The following is a 23,079-nucleotide window of genomic DNA, read 5'->3' as shown; positions in this document are numbered from 1 at the left end:
ACGTTTTGTGCTGTTCAGATTAAGCTATTTCCTCAAGTCAAAAATACAACTACTCTTTTGATAGAGTAAATATTATTTTAAAAAAAATCCATGTGTTGATCTTCAAAGTTAAATTCAGTGTAAGTTTTAGAATTAACAGATATTACAATTAAAGGGCTAAGATTTCAAATTTCCTGATAAGATACTCCAGCAAAGCAAACGGAATGTCACTCCTTTTAAAGATCTCCTTCTTTCTAGTACTTCTCCATAATGTCATAAAGCATGTTAGCAAAGTCTTATAAATACAATGTAAACTTTTTCCGTTCTTCTAGATTTTAGTTATAAAATACATTTTAATTATATGTCAACAATTTGCCTCAACCCTAATCTCAAATATCTAGAACAGCTATATCACATTATCTAAATATGAGTAAAAGCTGAGTTTCTGCTTTAGAGAAAACATCTCAGAAGATTTTTAGAATTATAATAATTACTTAATTACCTATATTCTAAAATTCACAGCACAGTATCACATACCTAATAAAATAACAACATAACATAATGCCAGATTAACAGTGCATCTTTTGGCAGATTCAATATTATATCATATTTTTTGTGTCAGTCACGGGATCCTTTGGAGAAAATAGTGTGTTACTAGTCTTACTTACATTTTCTATCAATATAAAACGTTCACAAGCCTTTAGAAACTGTACATTTTCTAAAATCCAAACTTACCCTTAATAAATATTGGCAAAACACACACTATAGGAGATAAAGATGTCCCTAAAATTTCACTCTAATTTACTGAACATAGAAGTCAAATTAAATTCAAATGTTTGCTTACATTAAAATAGCACAGGATCTTATAATTTACTTTTAATCTTGGAGGAATTCTCATTATTCTCTCATCAATTCTTCTTCAAAAAAACAAATTAATACAACGTTCCTTATTTGTCACATACAGTGTCCTAAACAGAAACATCTGATTTTTCTTTGGGTCAGCAAGAACAACTTAACTTCCAAATTCCTTTATTGCCACTATTTTAGACACTAAGGCCAAGAACTCCAAAGAAAGCTATAAAAAAAAATGCTAGTTAAAATATATAGTATATGACACCAAATATTATAGTTTACAAAACCACATTCATATACAACAGGTTCAATTTTTAAATCACATCATGAGTGGAAAAGAAACCCAAACTATATGTTCTAGGAAAAAAGCAGCCGGTCACGGTGGCTTAAGCCTGTAATCCCAGTACTTTGGGAGGCCAAGGCAGACAGATCACTTGAGGTCAGGAGTTTGAGACCAGCCTAGCCAACATGGTGAAACCCCTTCTCTACCAAAAATATGAAAATTAGCTGGGCATGGTGGCCCTTGCCTGTTATCTCACCTACTTAGGAGGCTGAGGCAGGAGAATCGCTTAAACCTGGGAGGCGGAGGTTGCAGTGAGCCAAGATCATGCTACTGCACTCAGCCTGAGTGACAGAGTGAGATTCTGTCTCAAATAAATAAAAAGAAAGAAAGAAAAGAAAAAAGCAGGGCTCATATCTACATCTTCAGGGACTAGCACGGAGCTTGATAAAAAAAAAAGACAGATGCCCAATAAATATCTTCTGAGTAAATAAATTCAACCATACAGAGGCACATTAATGATAAACAAAAAGGAAGGAAAGAAAACTTTTTTGATAATATTACCATAGGAACAATGTTATCAAAACATATTAATCAAAAAAAATTAGGAGAAGCAATTCAAATAATTTATCAGCCGGGCACAGTGGTTCACGCCTGTAATCCCAGCACTTCAGGAGGCCAAGGCAGGCAGATCATTTGAGGTCAGGAGTTCGAGACCAGCCTGGTCAATATGATGAAACCCCATCTCTACTAAAAATACACACAAAAAAATTAGCTGGGCATGGTGGTGCATGCCTGTAATCCCAGCTACTGGGGAGGCTAAGCCAAGAGAATCACTTGAACCCAGGAGGCAGACGTCGCAGTGAGCCAAGATTGCACCACTGCACTCCAGCCTGGGAGACAAGAGTGAAACTCCGTCTCAATAAATAAATAAATAATTTTTCCAAGGGAAAAGTTTTTTAGAAAAATTTACTGGCATCGTTGATTATATGTGTAACCTTATTTAGATCTTATGTTAGAAGAGAATATCTGATTCTGAAAATTGATAAATATTATGCATTTTTTCCCTTTTTCTGATATAAACTATATTTTGAAGTTGACAATTAGTTATTATGAAAAGTTCTTTATGAAAAAAATTCTTGATAATAAACACAGGAGAAATTATATAATTAAAAGTCACCATTTTGCAAACTCTAAAAAATATCATGGCTACAAAATGATCAACAATGAGGTGAAATCATTGGATCCAAGTCTGATGGAGAACTTTATAAGGATTGGCCCAGGCAGCATCATTAAAAGTAGGGATTACTAAAATTATGTCCTCTTGATATGATAAAATAGAAAGTATACAGAACCTTCTAGGAAATGTTCCCCCCAAATAATAATAAATAACATTTAAGTTAAACTCGACTCTAATTTTTAGTTTACAGAAAATAAGGATGATGGAAGAACAAGCTAAATGACATCATAGATGCTAACTGGAAAAACATACCTATTAAAAAAAGACATTGCTGTGACAATCAGAAAAAGTTGAACATAAAGTGGCTATCAAATGATACAATAAAATTATTGTCAATTTTCATAGATTTGGAAATGGAGTTATATTTAAAATAAGTTCTTAACTGTCAGAGATACTACTGAAGAAGTATAGGTGACAAGATAGGATGTCTGAGACTTGTTTTAACATGCTACAGGGATAAAAGGAGTGTGAAAGGTAACAAAAAGGGCAAAATGTTGGCTGATGCACATAAGGATACATGCATACAAAATGCTGACTGATAGATATATGGAAGGGGTTGTTATATTGTTTCTCTAATGTTATGTACATTTAAAAACTGCCATAAGAATTTTTTAAACTTAACAAATGAAAAAGACACAAATCACAGGGGAAGAAAAAAAAAGAATGAGTTCATGTCTGGAAGAACAACCAAGGATTTTTTTTTTTTAAATATTTCTGACCTGAAGTCACAAACCTGGTTTACAAACTGGGCTTTGCTACTTACAATCTGGCCTAGATAACCTAAATCAATGTATTTGTACATATATACATAAATGTCCATATGTGTAGCATGAAAATAATTGACTTACCTACTACAAAAATACATAGGTATGTAAAAATTAACTATAAACTAAAAAAAAAGATATCTTCAATATACTTTGAGTTTACCTTCATGTCACATGTGTATGCATTATCTCTTCAACCAAATAGTAAGGTCTCTATGAGTGAAGTCCATGTTCCATTCCTTTAACCAACAAACATTCAATGTACACTTCTAGTCGGTCTACTATGTGTCCGGCATTTCTTACTAAGAGGTTAAGAACACAAAGGTGTAAGTCATAGGCTGTGGAATCAAATTCAGAGATGGAGTAAGATGCATAATTATGATTTATACTCCAAACTACATAAGCAAAGAGGCAAAACAGTTATGTGGCCAGGTCTAGAGTGAGGAGAAGCTTTCTAGAGGAGGGAATGTATGAGCCATATATAAATATGAAAAAGGTCTGCAAAACTCACGTAGGAAGAAAAAAGAGTCCCAGGCAGAAAGACCAAAAAACAAAAACAAATGAAAAAAAACCAGGAGGGGTGGGGGGCATTACATGGGAACATCAAAAGAAGTCATTTGCCACAGGTCAATGTGGCTAATACTCGATGTGAGAGGTACTGAGTCTCAGTAGATGACCCACTGTACATAGCAAAATGCTAGGTACTTAGTAAGGGATCAATAAATATCTATTAATTAAAGTACAGAGAGATAAGAGGTAGCATTATTTGAGTGTTCATTCCAGGTCATTATGCATGCACTGAAATAAATGTGTTTCTTATTCAACCTCACATCAATCCCAAGGTACGTGCTATTATTATCATCCCCGTCTTACGGATAAGGACACTTGGGCACAGAAAAGCTAAGTAACTTTCCCAGTTACTCAGTTGGCAATTGGTATAGTGAGTGATGTTCTTAGTGTTTCAAACAACAAAATATCTGGAAATAAAATTCTACATGGCTATTCCTCATAATAAAAGTATTTTTAAAAAACGAAAAAGAACACTGTAAACAGTGAGTGCTGCTAAAGGTTTAATAAGTGGCTGTCTAGGAGAGAACTATGGTTGGCATCTGCCAATTTCCAAAGTGTAAACACTCTCACCATAGCCAATTTTAAGCTATCAACAAAGACATCATTGAACACGGAATTGGGAAGAGGTCTTGACATAAGCCAGTTCCAGCACTCCACTGCCTGTAACCTTCAACAAGCTATACAGGCAGAGTGACTTTAACAGACTAATTACATGACCAGGAAGATAACAAGTAAATCAAAGAAAAGGTGCAAAGCTGCTATCTCTCTTGTTTGCAAGACTCTGTATAAAAGTCACAGTCAATTTATATTTGAAATTAATAAACTCCTAAGGAATATAATGTAATGTGTGAAAGGCAATGAAAATGAATAAGTAATTCATAGACATTCCTCAAGGTAACATACATTTTCTATGAATGACAGTTGACATTTATAAAGTATTCTTTATATGTGATTAATGAACTGTGATTAGTAAGTGATTTCCTGTTAAACGATTCCTCCCTCAAGGGGCAACACAAGAGGATTTATTTCCAACTAGAGAAGTTGAAAATGAAAGCACAGCTGAAGGAAATGAAGTTATCTGGGTCAGCAACGATACTGCAACCAAAAACAGGGGGATAATTTTTGCATACCCTGTGCTTTCAAACTACATGTCATATAAAAGGTGTTGAATGAATAGTGATCATAAGAAAGGAGGGAACAAAACCAATCATAGAACTAGATTTTTTCACTAACTATAGTCAACAGCTGCATAACAACGCTTCAGTCAACAAAGGACCCACATATATGATGGTGGTCCCGTAAGATTACAATGGAGCTGAAAAATTCCTACCACCTAGTGACATTTGTAGGCATCATAACCTCATAGCACAACACAGTATCTTTTCTACGTTTGAGTATGGTTTGATACACAAATACATAACATTATGTTACAACTGCCTACAGTATTCAATAGGATAACAGGCTGTATAGGTTTGCAGCCTAGGAGCAATAGGCTGTACTATACAGCCTAGATGTGTAGTAGGCTATACCATTTAGGTTTGTGTAAGTATACTCTATGATGTACACACAACAATGAAATATCCTAATGACACACAGAATGTATCCCCATTGTTAAGGCATGATGTGTGTGCGTGTGTGCACACACGTGTGTGTATATATATATATTTTAAATTATTTACAGTTCGTGAATACAGATATATTTATATAAAAGGGAGTTCAAATTATTCATATTTGTATGTTTACACTATTTCTTTAAAAAAAATTCCTTTAGGTTATTTAACAATATCGCTGAATGAATAAGTCTAGTTAAATGAATTTTATATGGGTATAAAAGGGAGTTAGAATTATTACTATATTGTTCCTATCACTTTTTTAAGTTCCTTTATCATTTAAAAATAATGTCCAATGAGTAAGTACATTTGGATACATTTTGAATTAAATATAAAATCTATTTTTTACATAGAATGCAAATGTAATGTTAAAAAGAAGTAATCAGTAATTGCAAAGCAAAAAATGCAAATTCTACACAAGTTTACTTAGGCAGTTAGCAAACTGAAACCAGTATAACCCCATTTTTGGCATGTGGCAAGTCTGTTGCTGACCTGTTACTGAATCTGGCTCCCACAAAACGACAGCCTATTACTTAACAGTATCCTGGCTTAAATAGACTCAATAAAACAAATGTAATTCACTAGCACTGTCTCATGCTTATTAAATTCATATGGAAAACAAATGCAAAATGTGCCTTGAGCCTTGTTAAGAGTCTATATATGTTGCTTTCTGTTGTTCTTCTTGTCACAGTAGTAGAATGCACAAATGTTTTATTAGGTCAATTTAACTATTGATTTCTACTCTTAGCGCTTATAAATGGCATAAAAATGTAACTTTTTCAGTCCACTGCTGTAGGGGAGAAAACCTCACAAAATTAGTGATTATAAATGAAAAAAAAATCAATCAATAAAACTGTTACGTAAAATAACTCATACCAATCTTGTTACATATCAAAATTGACATTTTTTCCCAGCCCAGTTATCAGACTGAGATGATAATATAGATGTATTTTTTAATCTTTGTGATACCGTAATTAGAATAATTCAAGTTAAATGATTTTAGTGTTCTATATACAAGGCTAGTTTGCATTTCCGTGACATAGCCTTTCAAAAAGGGAGCTGCGTCAATTTTTAATGAAATGCATGACCTAATTTACAACTGTAATGACTATAATTAGTCTAATAGTTTGTGTTTTTTTAATCTTGGGGATGGGGCAAGGAAAGTTATGGCATGGGTCAGGAGCTATGAACACTGGGTGATGTACCACATTCTATTCCATTTTAAATTTAACACAAATAAAGTAATATTTATTGGAAGCCTACAATGTGTTAGGCTGAAGAAGACTAAGGCAAAGCCTTATAAAGCTTCCAGACAGGCGACATGGAGTTAGAAATCTAACAACAATGGTCTATATTAGGAGTATGACAGAGTTCTAAAGTTTTTCTCTTGTCACTGCATTTTTATGCAGTACAAAAACGTGGTTAAAAAAAGTCTGTTTTCTTTATTTTTAAAAATATCTATACTATAATAACATTACCTGGCTTTTAAAACAGTATCTAAAACAAGAATAAACAGTCTCTGGATTTGGAATAAAGAGATTCTCTTAGGAGATTACTGATATGTCCAGATTTAAAAAACAAAGAACAACCATAACAACAACAACAAAACCTCAGGATAAAATAAATACCACTATCTCTTTCAGTTAGTTTGAAAGTAGATATGAATACATTTTCTTTTGAAATTGACATGCCACTGTGTGCAATGCAAATAGGAAGCAAGATTGGAAATACACAAAGGCAGAATTACTGAGGAAAAAAAAAATCCTTTAAAATTTGATGGAGAAAGGGACACCAGGCTTGATCTACTGTCTCTTGAGCATTTTAATTATTTCCCAACTTGCAAGATTAGAAAATTAGACCAGCTTCTCAATTACTAACGAATAAAATGAATGTAGAAGGAAGAACTCTACACTCATCTCTTTTAAATGCTGCATGAACAAGAGGCTCACTGTTCAAGACATTAAGTATTGCTTCATGCCAAGGGAAAATATTCTATAAAGTTGTATCATTTTTAAGATTACTACCAGGGACTTATCTTCTCGGAAAACTCACCCTATTTGCAGAAAAAGATGACAGAACTAAAATAATGGATTAGCAGAACTTTACTCTCTAAGCAAATGACTTTTATAAAATCTGAAGTTCCCTGAAGAAGGCCAATAAGTCTCAATGAGTAACATATCATAATGCTCAAGTGGTGATTGTAGCATTTGTTACCAGCTACATAATTACTCCATTCTAACTCTTAATGAGCCTGAAGTACTAAATTTTTAATTCCCCTGATGATCCTCTTCAAAGTGGATAAATGTAGGTTTCTCCCCAATCAAATATTTAATTGTCAGTACTACTGGCACCAACACACAATCTGGAACATTTTTTTACTCTCTAGAACTTTTCAATTCTTCTAAAAATAGTTTATATCATACAGATCTTAAAATAATTGTTGGAGAGAAAAAATAAGGAGCAAGTTAATAAGTGGCAGAGTCTAGAGACATACTTCTTGGAAGCTTGGATTCTCTTTTCTACTTCAGATTAAAGACTAGAAGTAGAAGTTGCAACACTATAAAGTATTCACAGTTGGAAGACAAAACAAATTTTTTTCTAAAATTAGAGTATAGAGAAAATTAAGTGTAACAGAGATATAGGAATCCCTTGACAAATACCATATGTCCTTGTTAGTGCTATTAGTTTGATAATAAAAACAATAATAATTATACTAGTAGTCTGGTTCCCAGAATGTTCCTCTCATAATAAACACCAATACTAATCAAAACGCTTTTCAATATTCTCGGTAGAGTCAAAAAAGATAAAAGAAAAAACTGATAATGTTTCTATCCTGGCAGTATCATTTCTCCCTATGCAACCTTTGAAAGCTAAATATTCTGTGTTAAGCTGAATAGTTTTCCAACAAAGCACCCTTATGAAAAGAGAGTTAATACTGTCACCAAAATAACTGTGTATTGTGTCACTGCACAGGCCAATTTATCATTCCCCTCCGAGACATGGGCTGTATATACAGCTATCATATCAGGAAGCGTGACTAGGTCCCCATGTGCTGCCTGCACAAGATAACATACAAAACAGGGCATAAGTCCAAGGAAAGGCCTGTTCTAGAAATTTACATCAACAGAACATAGTCCATTATAGTGCCTGAGCAATTTAACTGGATGAGTCCTATCATAAATGAAGGATGCTGGACTTCGCAGAGAAACATTTTATGAGTAATTACATGTTGCTGTCCAACAAATGTCCTATTACATAAAAAGAAATTCTCTGAAGTTGAATTTAAAAACACATAAAATCTTCTCACAATTATTGGTCATAGTCTGGAAGAAACATTGCATTCAATTCACTAAACAATGAATGCCAAGGATATTCAAAACACTATATATATAGAAGTGATTAATGCAAGCTTCTCATTCTGAAGGAGTTTATAAACTAGTGGGGGCTAGAAACAAGTTACAAATTAACTGTAAAATCAAGAATAATGTAGTGTATTCTATGACACACAAAAAGTAAGGAAATGCCAAAAAGTGAAGCTATTCATTTTCATGAAGGATGTTTCATTTGATGATCACTGTACAATGAGGGACTCAGGAGTAAGAGCACAAAGAAAGAATTAAACTCTTCTGTCAATTGCGACCACAGGTTGACTATAGATGCAAGAGTTGGACAAAAATCAAAAAGGTATTCTGCAAGAATCAATTGGCCATATAGAATTTAAAAGTTGAGCATTGTATATTTTATTATAATTTTTAATTGTCTTCCATGTCATTTTATTAGTAAATTTTATAATAAGCATAATGTATATACATGCATTTTTTTTTTTGGAGAGTCTGTTGTCCAGACAAAAAAAAAAAACAAAAAAACCAGTATAGAACTTTAATGCCACCAGTAACCAAGGCCTCAGAACAGTCAAGAAAGTTTTGTCACTTGGACTCGACCTTAATAGCAGTTTTCACCTGTCAGGTGTGTCAATGATGCCATTTTCATGAAATGAAGACAATAAATTCTAGTTTTTGTGGTGATTTAACTAGTCACATTTAAAGGGCTAGTTTGACCTCAAGATCTTTATGAATGTGATTAAACCCTAACCTCGCCACTCCTTGGTTCCCTATCTGTAAAACTAATGAACTGCATGACATCATTTCTAAGGACTCTTCTGACGGCAATTCTGACACACTAAATCAGTAGAGTTCAATGTGGAAAGTGACAAAGGAAAAAATCATCTCTAAATACTAAACAAAACCATTGAACACTGCACAAGCAACCTTTTAAAATGCAAAGAAAAAATGCATTTTAAACTTAGGCCCCCCCCAAAAAAAGGTTTTCCATGAAGTTAAATCTAACACCTGAAGTTTTCGTTATCATATTTTAAAAGCTTTGATTACATGAAGACTTGACTACTCACTGATTTCTCTCTCCAACTTACTCTAGTGAAAATGTAAGTAGAACCACAACTGAATCTCAATTTTTTTCCAAGCTACTTCAAAAACGCTAGAGGAACTTCCAGTAGTACAAATAAAAATAAGGTTAGTAGGCTGTATTCCAAGTTTTAAATATTAACATGATATTGAATAATCATAATAACCAGAGGAATTTAAATAGGCAGGATATTACAATTTGAACTGGTTGCAGTCTGTGAATGACTGTAGAGTGTCTTTTTTTGAATCTGGATTGATTTTACTTCTATTCTTCAAATTGACATAATAATAGCTAGTCACAGCTTAGAAACAAGATTTGCAGCCTGTCTTTTCAAAGATCTATGTAGTAATGATAAACCCAGTGGTTTGAATCCATCAAGCTCATGCTAAGCACTATGTCTCTGGGTGAACAGTTGCTGCTGGACAATGAATCTTTTCAAACTATCTGTAAACCCACAAACAAATGATTCTCCATCAATCAAGTCCTATTTTAATTCAAATGCAGTTTAGAACCACACAGTGGAATAAGTTTGCAGTAATTTTATAAACTTAAAACATTTTATCTTTATGTTTATGATAATGCAGTTTTATTTGTACTAATGAAATAAAAAAACATAGCTCAATAAATATAATCTCCAAAATTCTACCATGAATTAAAACTTGTAATGATGCTACATACTTTCTTGTTGAGTTTCAAGACATTGCAAATATAGTAAGCAGTATCCATTTTAAGTTTTGTCATAAGATAAATACATTTTAATGATCAAACCACTTTCAAAATGCTTGTAACGTGAGACTGCTTTTTTCTTCCAACGGTGACCTGTTTTTCTCTAGAACAGTTACTAAGAAAAATATTTTTCAGCTAATCATAAGAATGACTTCCTTAGCAGCCCTTTCCTTTGTACCATTAAACAGTCTGGAAAATTGCTTGCTTGACTCATTCATGCTGTCAAAATATACTACAGGCTAAGGTTGACCATCAATTTTCTCTGTATCCTGTAACAACACACCCAATTCATGCATGATGTCCTAAAGCAACAGTACTTGCAGTCTTAGGACTACTTTCATACGTTAATATTTTGAAAAACTATATTCACACAGGCCAATCTATTCATTTGTTGCAGCTAAAGGATACGACTTGTACAAGAAAATCTGTATACATTTAAGTCCACTACAATTAAAAGATAAAAGACCAAATGAACAAAATAAAGTCCTTAGGTTATAATATATCCTTTATCTTCTTTTTGAACATCTCGTTGAACATCTATTTGAAAATAGAACTTGATCGATGAAAAATCATTTGTTTGTGGGTTTACAGATTCTATGGGTTTATAAATAAGAATCAATTAGAAATTCAAAGAGAAGATATTAGACTTACTTGGAGATAACTCTATGGAGTCATTTCGAGATTAAAAAAATAAAACAAAAAATAGGCCAGGCACAGTGGCTCACGCCTATAATCCGAACACTTTGGGAGGCCAAGGTGGGTGGATCACTTGAGCTCAGGATTTCAAGGCCAGCCTGGGTAACATGCTGATACCCCATCTATACAAAAAAACACAAAAATTAGCCCGGCATCATGGTGCATGCCTGTAATCCCAGATACTCAGGAGATCGAGGCGGGAGAATCACTTAAACCCAGGAAGTGGAAGTTGCAGTGAGCCAAGATTGCGCCACTGCACTCCAGCCTGAGTGACAGTGAGACTGTCCCCGAAAAAAAATTTTTTTTTAAGGAATAAATAATTTGAAATTCTTTATACAACTAAAATAGTCACAAAGTCATATCAGGTAGTCACAGAACTCCATATAAATTTATAAGAATCTTTTAAAAGTTAACACATTATTTTATCAACTGGCTGATTTGTTATCAATACAGGAAATTAATAAAGCAGAATGGAAGATCTGTAGTAAATGGAGACTTGCTAATTACAACCAATGTACCATCGAGTAGCTTTTTTTTGTTTGCTTTTTAGGGACCAAAAATCATAGGAAACAGTATTTATAAAGAAAAATACATATTTTTGAATCCCAAATTTAATGGGGACATTTATGAAACAGAGTTACTGTACCTTCTAACTATGAATAAGAAATGACTAAGTAGGTGAGAAGGTTATTTCATCTTCTTAATCTTTTCAAAAATTCATCCATAGTTTTAATAAGAAAGCAAAGCAAAAAAAAAAATAAATAAATAAACAAAAGAAGAAAAGGAAGAAGAGGAGGAGGAGGAAGAAGAAAAGGCAAAGCCAGCTCTATCTGAAAGTCTGGAGCATGTGAAAATTTCCAGATGGTTTTATCCTTAGGAGATAAATACATCTTCTCTATAGATTGAGAAGTCATGGCAAAAATACTATGTTCCTGGAACCTCTCAGCAGTATTAAAGGAATGGTTGTTAATCAGAGGCACACAACTTTTAAAATATATATCTGCACATGTCTGTTGATTTAGAAATTCCAGCTAGGTGATAGAGCAAGTAGGACTAGGTGATGGAGCAAGCAGTGGGGTGAGAGAATAAATAAATATATTCCAAGTCTCTTCTGCTTTGTGCAGGCAGGATGCTTGGAAAAGTACCTGAGAAGCTATTTGCACACAGTGGGCATGCCATGCAAGCTGTTGACTCACATGGAATTAAGTGGATCCTGCTATTAGTATGGCTGATCACTAGGCAAAAGAAAGGTTTGGGTCTAATAGGTATTTGCAGCAAAGTGGTCCAACTGGCAAAATCTCTTACACTCTACTTTCAACGCCGAGTTTTCGCTTTTCTACTGTTAAAGTTCAGAACTGACAAGTTTGAGGCCACAGGTTTAACATGCATTTTTTAAAAGGCAGTCATAATTGTTTATGCTCCCTCATTCTTCAAAATTCATATGCTAAGCCAGATAAACCAGAGGTGGCAAGAGGTTACAGACCAAAAGCCCTAAAAGGTATTAATACAGGGAGAGAGTGGTACTTCTTCAATTTATCCTGAAGCAAATACATTTTGAAAAGTCAAGCAAACCCTTGGGGCCACAATGTGACGTGAAATAACTGATAAGGAGTACTTTATTAATATTACAGTTATTCTTATTATGAGAACTTCAGAAATTCTTCCTGATTTAATATTTCCATAAGACGTGTGTGTGTGTGTGAGAGGAGAGAGACAGTGTGTGTGTGTGTTCACACGCTTTCACTATTGATATTATCTGTAGAAACTTGTCTGCTGGAAAATGTTTCTTTAAACTTTGGTTTGGCTCCTACTTTGGAGCTGATGAGAAATAAAAACTTTTCCATGGATTAGAGCCAACAGAGCTGCTACAACAAAAGGTAACATTCATTAGAGAACCATGGCACCATGATCTCATTCTGAAGGTTATTTTTTTTTTTTTTACATTAAGTGTGAATTGTCTAAAGCTTGGAAAATTCAAACTGCAAAATAATGTCAAAGAAAATAATACTGGCCTTATCTTAAATGTCATTACATGGAAATTTTTTTATCAAATATGAAACAAAACTGTAGTAAGCAAAAAGAACTCATCAGATTCTTAATAATTTAGCTTAATTTTCTATCTCTAATTTCCTCCAAAATGTGGGCACCAACGTACACAACACACCTTGCTTGTTATTTTTTCTTATATCCAGTAATAGGGAGTTTCAGAGAAGTGGATTTTTCTCAATAAAACATGACAATCTAAAGGTGTTAACCCCCTTGATTTTTAAAGGAAATATAGTGGGAATATATTAGGTTTTACAAAGCATCTGCTAACCAAATACCAACTGACTATTTAATTCCAGGAAAGCCTTACCGCACAATTTTTGGCAACTGCGAAAAAGCTGAAAACAAATTTTATGTTCTCTGACCTCAGAGGTCCTCCTGTACTTTCTCCTAATTGTTTCACAACATGTTAAAAGCCTGAAACAGCCAACTCAATTAAACAGGCTACAAGCATCCCCTTTGAACAGATATTTGATCCTTCTTCAACATCAAGTAATACAATTAACTCATTGTCACACACTAAATCAATACACAGCAGAACAGAATGGGCAATAATCAATAACCTTAACAAGAAGGCAGTGGCATGGCTCAGTAAATCAAACTGTAAATGCATAACTCATACCCAGAATTAGACTCTAACAAGAACAGTTATAGATGCTGTCAAGAAAAACCCAGTTTCATCCATGTCCCTACAAAGGACATGAACTCATCATTTTTTATGGCTGCATAGTATTCCATGGTGTATATGTGCCACATTTTCTTAATCCAGTCTATCGTTGTTGGACATTTGGGTTGGTTCCAACTCTTTGCTATTGTGAATAGTGCCGCAATAAACATACGTGTGCATGTGTCTTTATAGCAGCATGATTTATAGTCCTTTGGGTATATACCCAGTAATGGGATGGCTGGGTCAAATGGTATTTCTAGTTTGAGATCCCTGAGGAATCGCCACACTGACTTCCACAATGGTTGAACTAGTTTACAGTCCCACCAACAGTGTAAAAGTGTTCCTATTTCTCCACATCCTCTCCAGCACCTGTTGTTTCCTGATTTTTTAATGATGGCCATTCTAACTGGTGTGAGATGGTATCTCACTGTGGTTTTGATTTGCATTTCTCTGATGGCCAGTGATGATGAGCATTTCTTCATGTGTTTTTTGGCTGCATAAATGTCTTCTCAGTAAACTATCGCAAGGACAAAAAACCAAACACCGCATGTTCTCACTCATAGGTGGGAACTGAACAATGAGAACTCATGGACACAGGAAGGGGAACATCACACTCCGGGGACTGTTGTAGGGTGGGGGGAGGGGGGAGGGACAGCATTAGGAGATACACCTAATGCTAAATGACGAGTTAATGGGTGCAGGAAATCAACATGGCACATAGATACATATGTAACAAACCTGCACATTGTGCACATGTACCCCTAAAACCCTAAAGTATAATAAAAAAAAAAAAAAAGAAAAAGAAAAACCCAGAACTGGCCATAGTAAACAATTAGGCTGTATTATTTCTGAAAAGCCAAGAAAAACAGGGATGTGGGGTTTTGGTGTTTGTTTCCCCCTTTTCACTTGCTGGAAAAAGTACATGCTCTCCTATTTCTAATCATGTTAAAAGTCTCAAACTCATAAACGAGGCAAATGCTTTTAAAAATTTTGGAGCTAGGCCAGGCATGGTGGCTCACGCCTATAATCTCAGCACTTTGGGAAGCCGAGACAGGCGGATCGCCTGAGGTTAGAAGTTCAAGACCAGCCTGACCAACAAGGAGAAACCCCGTCTCTACCAAAAATACAAAATTAGCCGGGCATGGTGGCACATGTCTGTAATCCCAGCTACTCGGGAGGCTGAGGCAGGAGAATCGCTTCAACCCGGGAGGTGGAGGCTGCGGTGAGCCAAGATCACACTATTGTACTCCAGCCTGGGCAACAACAGCGAAACTCCCATTTCAAAAAAAAAAAAAACTTGGAGCAAAACGGACCATTTCAACAGGCTAGAATTGGATCCTTATCGATTCTGAGTGACGTGAAAGGGAAAAAAAAAAGCTGTGATAAACAGAGTATTATGGATTTGGATGCTTCTTTACACATTTGAGGAAGTGAGTGGTAGATATTTGACTAATTAAGTTTATGTAGGTATAAAAAAATAGAAAAGAATAGTGCAAATCATGAAAAAATAAACTTTAATATTTAACCTTCTAATCTGTGCAGGTACTTTACTGAATAAACAATTTTATTTCCAGAAAAGTCTTAGGTGAGTCTTTCAGGAGAAAATTTACATAAATAATACAGCATTTGAAATATCAAATGTGAATTATTTATTGTAGACCAGCATAAAGCTAAATAGGATTAGTTTTAAATGAATTTAGATTTGCTAACAGATGGCTACAACCATTTTTCCATTCATAGTTAACTGCATTTACAAAATGAATTTTCAGGTACAGACAATATAAATACTGAATTATTCTATTAATACCTACTGGTTTAGCTCTTAGTCAAGTCATACATATGTTAAGAGGTTAAGGGGTTATTTTCTCTTGATAACAGATAAGTAAATAAGCTAGTATGTGCACACTTATACACATTGAAGGTAAGTCCTTTTTAATTTTTTCAAACAACACAGAGACCTGTAGTGCAATGTGCATAATGACAACATTCACTCTGACCTAAGGCAAAGTTTCTCCCATAAGAGAAAGGTAACTTAGACTGAACTCTGTCATTCAGATAAGAACAATACAAATGGCTACTGTTAGTATCTATGGAGTATTTACATGGAGTAAGACACTACATTAAATGATTTATATCTAACTGATCTCATTGAATCAGTTAGAAAGCAAATGATACTAGACTTGTTTTACAGATAAGGAAACCAGCTTGGGACAGTAAAGTGACTGGCACAATGTCACTAGGAAGTCACTATGGAATCGAGCTCAGATCCAGCTGAATCCACGGTTTAAGCTCTTCACAAAGTCTTGATTCTTTGCCATAAAAAAAAAATGTTGGCCGGGCGCGGTGGCTCACACCTGTAATCCCAGCACTTTTGGAGGCCAAGGCAGGCAGAGCACAAGGTCAGGAGTTTGAGAACAGCCTGGCCAGCATGGTGAAACCCTGTCTCTTTTAAAGACAAAAAAAAAATTAGCCAGGTGTGGTGGTGCACACCTGTAATTCCAGCTACTCAGGAGGCTGAGGCAGGAGAATCGCTTGAACCCGGGAGGTGGAGGTTGCAGTGAGCCGAGATCGTGCCATTGCACTCCAGCCTGGGTGACACTCCGTCTCAAAAAAAAAAAAAAAAAAAAAAAAGTTTTTACTTGCACATTTTTTTCATGTGGCTTTTTGCAATTATTCTGAAGATCCTAGTTTGATGAAAATTCTAAACATGACACTGGGAATGAAGTGAAAACCGCTGGTAGTCACACTGTCATTATTCCTGTCGCCAGTATTTATTTGCAACAAAATAATTTTTATAACAAATTTCATCCCAAAGAAAAGAGCATACAGGCCAATCTAGACACTCAGAAAATACCAAAACACGATAAAAAGTTACACTATAGCTAATGCAAACTAATGAAGAAAGCGCCCAGAGAAATGAAATGAAAGGACAAGGAACACCAGTCACTTTTCCCTATGATCAATTTAGTCTCGGACATAAAATAAGTTTGAATTACATACCAAGTTTGAATCTATATAATAATCTTTATTCTGACCTAAGACAAAGCTCCTCCCATAAGAAGATAACTTAGATTAAACTCTGGCATTCAGATAAGAACAATCAATACTAATGGCTACCATTTATGGAGTATTTACAAGAAGCATGACACTGAATTAAGTGATTTACCCAATCGATGTTGAATCCACATAAATTCATTTTTAATTTTCTAAAAATATATTTCTAATTGGCTGTCTGGCTAAATTCGTACAATCATGAAAATCACCAAAACAGAATGTGTGGCAAGAGTTTCAGGAAAGGACACTTATAACACTAGCTATTGGTATCGAAAGTTTCTGTCCAAGCTACCATTCATCCAAATGAACTGTTCCATAAAAATAATTATATTCCCCATGGAGTATTTTAAATAACATGATCAATTCTAATATTTGAGATACATCTCTTAAGAGTTCAGGATTATAATCTGATGGCTACTAAATACCCAGTATGCCCAGAAATTTCATCTTCTCAAACCCATGTTTTTTGAGAGCAAACATCCTCTTTATGCCATATCATGAACAAAATAGAATCAACGATTCTTATATTTACATGGTCAAATTTTTGTCCAATTACATATAACAAAAGTCTTAAAAAGAATAGTGTGAGCTATTTTTAATACATCATTAAAATTAATGTATTCACATGAAAAAAATTCTACCTACTAGAGCTAAATATTTCAGCATTATTGATATAGTAATTATTACAAATAAACAAAAAATTAAAATAAACTACTGAAATTTTATTTCTAGAAAATTTCTGAAATGTAATACCCAAAATCACAAATAAGTATGACATACAATAAGATATATGAATCATTGTCAAAGAGGTGGTGAATGGTTTCATCTGGATTTTAACTTAATATAGTACAACTTGTAAAGACTTACAAAGGTTTTTAAGCATATTTCTGTCTTACTAGGCATATATTGGAAACAATATAATATTAATAAATGCCTAGTAAGATGAATAAAATCTCAGCCTCTTATAAAATAATGTCTTGAGCTGGGCGCGGTGGCTCACGCTTGTAATCCCAGCACTTTGGGAGGCCAAGGCAGGCGGATCACGAGGTCAGGAGTTTGATACCAGCCTGACCAACATGGTGAATCCCCACCTCTAGTAAAAATACAAAAATTAGCCAGGCATGGTGGTGCATGCCTGTAATCTCAGCTACTCAGGAGGCTGAGGCAGGAGAATCGCTTGAACCCAGGAGGCAGAGGTTGCAGTGAGCTGAGATTGCGCCACTGCACTCCAGCCTTAGCGACAGAGTGGGACTCTGTCTCAAAAAAAAAAAAAAAAAAAGTCTCATGGTTCTACGCATTAGAAAAATAAGTTATACTACTTTTGTGATTTAAAATATATTTTAAGCAAAAAAAAAAAAAAGTTATGAAACACTTCCCTATCTGATGCCTTTACGTCAATTCCAAGCTTTATCTTGGAATCCTGAAATTCTCATTGGTTCCACCCACCTCCCCCAGTCTATTATTCTGATTTGCTATACTGTTCATCCTCTGTCTGTGGCATGACTTAAAATTCTTGACTTTAGGTTCAGACTCTGTATTGTTAGAATATTAGTTAAAATTTTAATATAAATTTCCCACATCAAATGAGAAAATCTAAACAAGCAATTATTCAGAAGTGACTTTCTAGATTAAGAAAAAATGTGAATGAGCATGTCTTAAACAGTACAGTTGCTTAAATTCAGGCAATTGAAATGATTCAACAAATACTTGCCCATGTATGTACAACAGTCTAATATGTAGTTTCTCTAATAATCAATATACTATATTTTTGTCTATACAAGGTCACTGTATAGTGCTTCACAATCTTGCTAATTTAAACGAGTTAAACTTAGCATAAAGATTAAAAGCATAAGCTGTGAAGACAGACTTCCCACACTGAATCTCAGTTCAGCAGTTCCTGACCGTGTAACCTCGTAAGGGTTAATTGTTCTTAGATTCATTAGTTTATATAATCAATAGATGAGGATCAAATCAGGGGAATAAAATCAGCTGTTTCTACATGTGCTACCTAAAAATCAATCTGACTCAGTTTTATCTCACTGAATTATAGAAACGAATGATGAGCTTAGTATAAATCTCTTACCATACAAAAATTAGTGGTGTACTCATTCTGACTAATACAAGCACATATAGTCTTTTACAGCACACATAACCACGGCTAAAATTCATCTGCTCCTCCTACACTGACTGTGCAGTGGTTTCCAAAATATTTCGTAACAAACTTCTCAGATACACAGGAAGGCATTTAATGCTTACTTGTGTGTTACCTGAGCAAATTTGTGTTCTACTGGAACATTTTAAAATTAAAGACTAGAAGGGTTTTAAAGCATTTTATTATCCTATGATTATTTTAATCTTCGTTGTGCTTTTCAGAAGCTCGAAAGCTTATAATCACCACTAGTCTATCAACACCCAAAAAGGCAAAGACTAGTTATAAATGCTTCCTAGGATTGGGAGACGTTACTACTTATTTCCAGTCTATAAACGATTAGATGAGCAAAGATATCTGAAAGCAAATTACCGTCTGAATGCAGTAATATGGAAAAGAAGGAATTACAGACGTAATTTATCCATCACAAGCAGATCCTAAACACTGATTATGTCCGTATTTTTGCAGAAAATTGAAAATGATAGAAAAGCTTCCTAGCTTTTCTGACTTTAATTTTCCACGTTTTACTTTGTGTAATTTACTGTCAGCTATTAACAGCAGATGCTTCTTGCCTTATTTGAGAACAGCCTGGACTTAAGTATAAGTGATTCTGAAATCCAGAAGCCTACGCACTAGGTCTGAATTTTATGCAGAGAGATAAATTCTAACTTAAGATACTGGACTCATATGCGGTCTGGAGAAAACAGGGTCTTGGATCTCAACCACATATTAACACAAACTAAAATATAAATATTGCTTAATAAATCTAGACAGCTTCAGAAGAATTTTGCTGGGCCTAAAATTGTGATCTAGGGTTAAAATATAGGTGGTTACCAACTGACCCATGACGATTCAGGGACAGCTGCCACAGTCTGGTGGCCTGTGGCTATGTGAAGTCTCTTATTGGGGATTCCCTCTAGTTCTTTTATTCCCACTTGTGGTGTCATAATTAATAGTGTGAGAGAGCGGGAAGGGGAAAAAGGAAAGATAAACCACCAGAGCCATTTCTTTCTCTCTTCCTCAAGTATCTCTTTGACTGACCCTGCAATTGCTGTCGAGAAACTTCCCCCTCCTAACCATTGCCACCACCACCTAATACACCAGTCTCTCTGTTAGTAACCAGCTCCTTGAGGACTGTATTGTTAACATCTGCCTCCCTAAAGTTTGACATAGGAAGTACCTAAGTTATATTACTTAAATTGTTGAATCCTTATAACCTCCTAATGGTTTTCTTCCTCACAACAGAGTTTTTATAACTGGTCTCTGGACCATATCCTATGATAAAATGCCAAAAAAACAAAACAAAACAAAAATTGAGTTTGATACTTTTATATCTACCCGTTTCCCCATGGCTACTGGTATTTAGAAAACAACAGCAACAACCACACACTTGAAAATTTCAGAGAGGAGGAAGAATGGGGAGAAGCTGTTCATGAAGCTCTGCAGTAGACAGGGCCCAGAATCAATAAGCTCTACATTCAAAAAACAGGCAGACTGAGTCCTTAGAAACATGGGGGTCACTGGGAAGACATATTGACAACACCTTCCCACCCTAAAGGTTACACACGTGGGAAGCTTTGGACTCCAGCTCCTCACTGCATACCCTGTCTTTAGACCCTAATGATTCTAAGCAAATGCCCTATTAAAGACTAGCTTCAGGAAACAGAAGCAGCCCAAAGTTAAAGCTGGGGAAAACTACACTGGCTCACAGCATGAGTTCCAGGAGTTTGGGAAAGGCCACCTCCCCTGCACTAGGCAAGTTGAATTTCTGGAACCCTAAACTGAAATTTAAAATACATCTTTGCCATAGAAATAGTTTGACAAAAGCAGCTGCGGTCTGTGACTCTAGTAGTTCTCAAGATTTATGATAAGACAACACTTCTATGGAGCCTCTTGGGTTTAATTAATAACCAGGGTTTCCAAGGTACTGTTTGTACTGAACTATAACTCAAGCATCCTCTGGGCTACTTTGGCTTCTCAGGGTTGACCTGATGACTTAATCACCTTGCTTCTGTGGAAAAACATTTTCTAAACAATTAAACCTTTTGAATATGGCTTTTTATGCACTGGGGAGGCAGCTATATAGTTTATACAGTGACTACTTATCTGAGATGATTCATTTAAAATTTTTCCTATATGGCCATATATTTTACGACAGATACAACATCTTTGAAAGTTGGTGGCAGCATTCTTTCTCCTATTTTGGGTTCACTCCTTGACTCATTTGTTGACTTAAAATATAGTGATTACTTCTGAGTACTTACTGTTTTAGGCCCTGTACTATAAATTTGTCTTGGATATTCATTTTTATTCTTAAGTACTGCTGTTAGTTATGTTTTCTTTGTCGAATCCTTAGAATATGCATATGAAAATTAAGAAGCAATGTTTTCCAGCAAACATAACAAAACAATTAAGAGTACAGGCTGTGAAATCAGATTACGAGGCTTCAAGTCCACATTTGACTGGCTGACTGACCTTGCATGTATTACCTAACTTCTCTGTATTTCAGTGTGCCCATCTGTGAAATGGAAGTAACACCAGTAACTATGTCGATGAGATTTTATAGGGACAAAATACTATGAAAAAATGAAAAGCACTGAAAACACTGATTGACATATATTAAGTTTCAATAAATATTAACTCATCTTGTTATTTTACTCCATACAGAAAAAATAAGAAAGTATATTTGTGGAAGCAGCAGAAATACAAATCAAAGTATAGATTCTTTTGCCATATAAAATCATTTGGGACCTGTTTTTAATGACATGGCATTTCTGCTATATTCCAGTTATAAAAATGTGACTGTTTATATAAATATGAGCAGTAGGCTTGGTGCAGCGGCTCACACCTATAATCCCAGCACTTTGGAAGGCCAAGGCGGGCTGATTACCTGAGGTCAAGAGTTCAAGCCAGCCTGGCCAACATGGTGAAACCCTGTCTCTACTAAAAATGCAAAAATTAGCTGGGCATGGTGATACACGCCTGTAGGACCAGCTACTCGGAAGGCTGAGGCAGGAGAATTGCTTGAACGTGGGAGGCGAAGGTTACAATGAGCCGAGATCACACCACTGCACTCAAGCCTGGGCAACAGAGTAAGACTCTGTCTCAAATAAATAAATAAGTACAGTTATAAGAAGATAAAAAATGAAGCTGTTTAGTTTTCTCTATAAGGAAAAATAAATCCACTTGTGATATGCCAGGTTTTATTTACTAAATAACCAAGACAGGAGAAGTGATGACAAGTTTGTCAAGATGAGAAGACTTCAGTGTCTCTTCAAAAGTGGTATCTCCTCAACCACCTCCCTAACCAAGATGCTTTCCAGAGAGATTTACTTAATTCTGAAAGTTTCATGAGGAGAAAAATAATCACTCTTTTATTCCAGAAATGGCCCTTCTGAACATCCATTTCCATTCTCCCCTTCCGTCTTACCTACCAGACTCCTGATTTTAATCAAGGCAACAGTTTTTTAAAATAATAATAAATAAAAACAAAACAAACAAACATACAAAAAAAATACTTCCTAGCAATCCCTGCTACCAAAATCAGTCAGTAAGAGACTGAAAAACTACTGGCTGAAGCTCAGAGAACCTTTGCTTAAAAGGAGCCTGGCTGGGCTGAGTTATGGCGTCTTGCCTTTTCTGCGTCCTGCTAGACTAAGGATATGATGGTTGGCACTGCAGTAGCCACATTGCAATTTTGAAATAATCCTAAAGTTGGAAGCCACGTGCTCCTTAGGAACTAAGAGAGAAGGAACCTGAGTTCCAATGACTACAGAGTCGCCAAATAGACCTAGACGACTGACTGAAATATAAACCCCTAATCTGTTTATGCCAAATGCTGGGGAGGGTGGGGGAGGTGTCTCTGTTATGCAAAGCTGAATCTAATTCTTCACAGACAAAATGTCTAAATCACTTCTGTGTGACTATGGAAAGACATACTTAAGATCTGAACCAATAGTTCTGAAGATGGACAATTAGAAAGCTGGAAAGAACTCAGAGATAATAAAAGAAGAAATGTAATGGT

General features: G+C 35.1%; 1 protein-coding gene across 43 annotated transcripts in view; it reads right to left on the bottom strand.

Moving 5' to 3' along the window:
- MBNL1 (muscleblind like splicing regulator 1) overlaps positions 1-23,079 on the bottom strand; it is a 221,611-nt gene that overhangs the window by 137,875 nt on the left and 60,657 nt on the right. For 2 of the 43 annotated variants that reach the window (XM_063620269.1, XM_063620270.1), the window contains exon 1: positions 3,279-3,412. The exons of the other annotated variants lie outside the window; for them this stretch is intronic. In XM_063620269.1, coding sequence (XP_063476339.1) covers positions 3,279-3,284 — 6 coding nt within the window. In that variant the 5' untranslated portion in view covers positions 3,285-3,412. Of the gene's footprint in view, positions 1-3,278; positions 3,413-23,079 lie in introns of those variants that run through there. 43 annotated transcript variants of the gene reach the window in all.

This window comes from Symphalangus syndactylus, chromosome 17 (genome assembly GCF_028878055.3).
Source record: "Symphalangus syndactylus isolate Jambi chromosome 17, NHGRI_mSymSyn1-v2.1_pri, whole genome shotgun sequence".
NCBI classification, from domain to species: Eukaryota; Metazoa; Chordata; class Mammalia; order Primates; family Hylobatidae; genus Symphalangus; species Symphalangus syndactylus.
This window is presented reverse-complemented; position numbering and strand designations above follow the sequence as displayed.